The sequence below is a fragment of the Chaetura pelagica genome, unplaced genomic scaffold, assembly GCF_000747805.2.
Source record: "Chaetura pelagica isolate M959 unplaced genomic scaffold, ChaPel_1.0 scaffold1423, whole genome shotgun sequence".
Lineage (NCBI taxonomy): Eukaryota > Metazoa > Chordata > Aves > Apodiformes > Apodidae > Chaetura > Chaetura pelagica.
Genome location: NW_009952835.1, coordinates 1 through 2,578, shown reverse-complemented (window position 1 = coordinate 2,578; position 2,578 = coordinate 1). Strand labels below are relative to the sequence as shown.

The 2,578-nt window shown below is 57.0% G+C and overlaps 1 protein-coding gene across 1 annotated transcript in view; it reads left to right on the top strand.

The window, feature by feature from the left end:
• Positions 1 to 1,061, top strand: part of LOC104386551 (beta-arrestin-1) — a gene marked incomplete at both ends in the record, with an annotated part of 17,983 nt that extends 16,922 nt beyond the window's left edge. The window contains 3 exons of the mRNA XM_009995168.1: positions 279 to 416; positions 611 to 694; positions 1,038 to 1,061. Coding sequence (XP_009993470.1) covers positions 279 to 416; positions 611 to 694; positions 1,038 to 1,061 — 246 coding nt within the window. The remainder of the gene's footprint in view (positions 1 to 278; positions 417 to 610; positions 695 to 1,037) is intronic.
• Between the last annotated feature and the right edge of the window lie 1,517 nt (positions 1,062 to 2,578).

The following is a 2,578-nucleotide window of genomic DNA, read 5'->3' as shown; positions in this document are numbered from 1 at the left end:
TGACAGAGATGTCTGCTGTGGTGGGTTGGGAGGTGGAGGTGGCTGGGCTGGGACTGGAGGTGGGATGGAGATGGCTGGGCTGGGACTGGAGGTGGGATGGAGATGTTCACCAGGCTGGGATGGAGATGTCTGGGCTAGACCTAGAGTTGGGATGGAGACACTGACCAGGCTGAGCTTGGTCTGGCGTTGGGACGGAGATGTTCCTCAGGCTGGGATGAAGATGCCCAGGCTTTGTCAGAGCTGGGGCTCTGGCTGATGGTGACCCTCCTCCTCCCCAGTGACATGGTGGCCCCGAGCTCAACCTTCTGCAAAGTCTACACCCTGACCCCCTTCCTGGCCAACAACCGGGAGAAGCGGGGCCTGGCGCTGGACGGGAAGCTCAAGCACGAGGACACCAACCTGGCCTCCAGCACCCTGTGAGCCCCCCAGCCCCCTGCCTCCTGCTCCCCCTGCCCCACAGGGGGGGCCTGGGGGAGGACCCAGCCCTGGTGGGCATCCAGCTCCTGCTCCAAGGGTGGAGGAGACCCAGTGGGGTGAACCTTCAGGAGGAGGAGGTGGGGGCTGCTCCCCTGGGGACGTCCCCTTGATCCCCACCTGCTCCTTCCTCCAGGTTAAGGGATGGAGCCAACAAGGAGATCCTGGGCATTATTGTCTCCTACAAGGTGAAGGTGAAGCTGGTGGTGTCCCGAGGAGGGTGAGTGTTGGGGACAACTGGCCCTTCCTGGGGACACACCAGCCTGGCCCTTCCTGGGGACACACCAGCCTGGCCCTTCCTGGGGACACACCAGCCTGGCCACTGCCCAACTGGGTGGGTCATGAATCCTTCCAACCACCCCACCCACCCCCTCCTCTCTCCTGCAGCACCTCCTGCAGGATGGGGCCCTTGGAGCTCTCCCATGTCACAGATGGGGGCCCATCACCACCCCCCAGACCTCTGGTGGGACTCAGCAGCCTGAGGGGGGGAGAAGTTTTTGGGAGGGTGTCACATGTCCTTGGGGTGGGGTGACTAATGTGTTGTCTCCTTTGGTCCCCACCAGCCTGCTGGGAGACCTCGCCTCCAGGTAACACCTCCACTGCTCCCCCCACAGGGCCCCCCCAGCCCTTCAGTCCCCTCTGCTGCCACCCCAACCCCACATGTCTCCTTGGGATGCCACCACTGAGGTCACCAGCTCATCACCTGCAGCCCAGAGCCAGCACAGATGGGCTCATCTGAATGATTTTCCTGGGTTTTTTTTTTAGTCCACGTTTGGTTTTGTTGCCTTTATCTCCTGGTTAATTTCAATATTGAAGAACATTCATTTCCAGATGATCTTCTGGCAGCTCCTTGGGATGAGCACAGGAAATGGAGAAGGTTCAAGTCATGGCAACAAAACATGGGCAGATAATATCAGAAGTTAATGATGAGATCAAGGCAACTACTTCAGACTTGGGCTGACCTGCCTTGAGTTGACCCACGTAGAGTTGGCCTCTGTAGACTTGTCTGGTCTAGTTGATCCCATTGTAGTTGGCCCTTGTAGAGTTGACCCACAGAGAGCTGACCCATGTTGAGTTGTTGTCCTGTGTAGTTGACCTGCATGGAGTTGTCTCACGTAGAGTTGACCAACGTAGAGTTGACCCACACAGAGTTGACCTGTGTTGTCCCTTGTAGAGTTGACCCACGTAGAGTTGACCTCTGTAGTCTTGACCTGTGTAGTTGATCTGCACAGAGTTGACCCACTTCGAGTTGACCTGTGTAGACCTGACCCATGTAGACCCTGCACAGAGCTGACCCATGTTGGGTTGTCCTGCATAAAGTTGGCCCACGTAGAACTGTCCCACCTGGAGTTGACCCACACAGAGTTGTCCCACATAGAGTTGACCTGTGTTGTCCCTTGTAGAGTTGACCCATGTAGAGTTCACCCATGTAGAGTTGACCCACATTGAGTTGTCCCATGTAGAGTTGACCTGTGTAGACTTGACCTGTGTAGTTGACCCATGTAGAGTTGTCCCATGTAGAGTTGACCCGTGTAGACTTGACCTGTGTAGTTGACCCATGTAGAGTTGACCCATGTAGAGTTGACCCATGTAGAGTTGACCTGTGTAGACTTGACCTGTGTAGTTGACCCATGTAGAGTTGACCTGTGTAGACTTGACCTGTGTAGTTGACCCATGTAGAGTTGACCTGTGTAGTTGACCCATGTAGAGTTGACCTCTGTAGACTTGACCTGTGTAGTTGATCTGCACAGAGTTGACCCATGTAGAGTTGACTCACGTAGAGTTGACCCATGTAGAGTTGACCCACCGTGTCCCACGTAGAGTTGTCCCACCCCATCACCTGTGGGTGCTGCCTGGGACAGTGGGCAGAGCCTGGAGGTGGCTCCTTGGGTGCTGAGCACGTCCAGCAGTGGGGAGAAGAACCTCTGGGGCTTCCCTGCTCTTCCCCCCTCCTGGGGGGGAGGGTCCCACGGGGACCCTGGTGCCCACTCCCCCTTCCCATGGAGCTCTGGGGCTGCAGGTGAATGACACCCACACCACACGTGGCTGTGGGCTCAACCCCATCCCAGGAAGAGATGGGGTCCCCTTGGGACCCCCCATATCC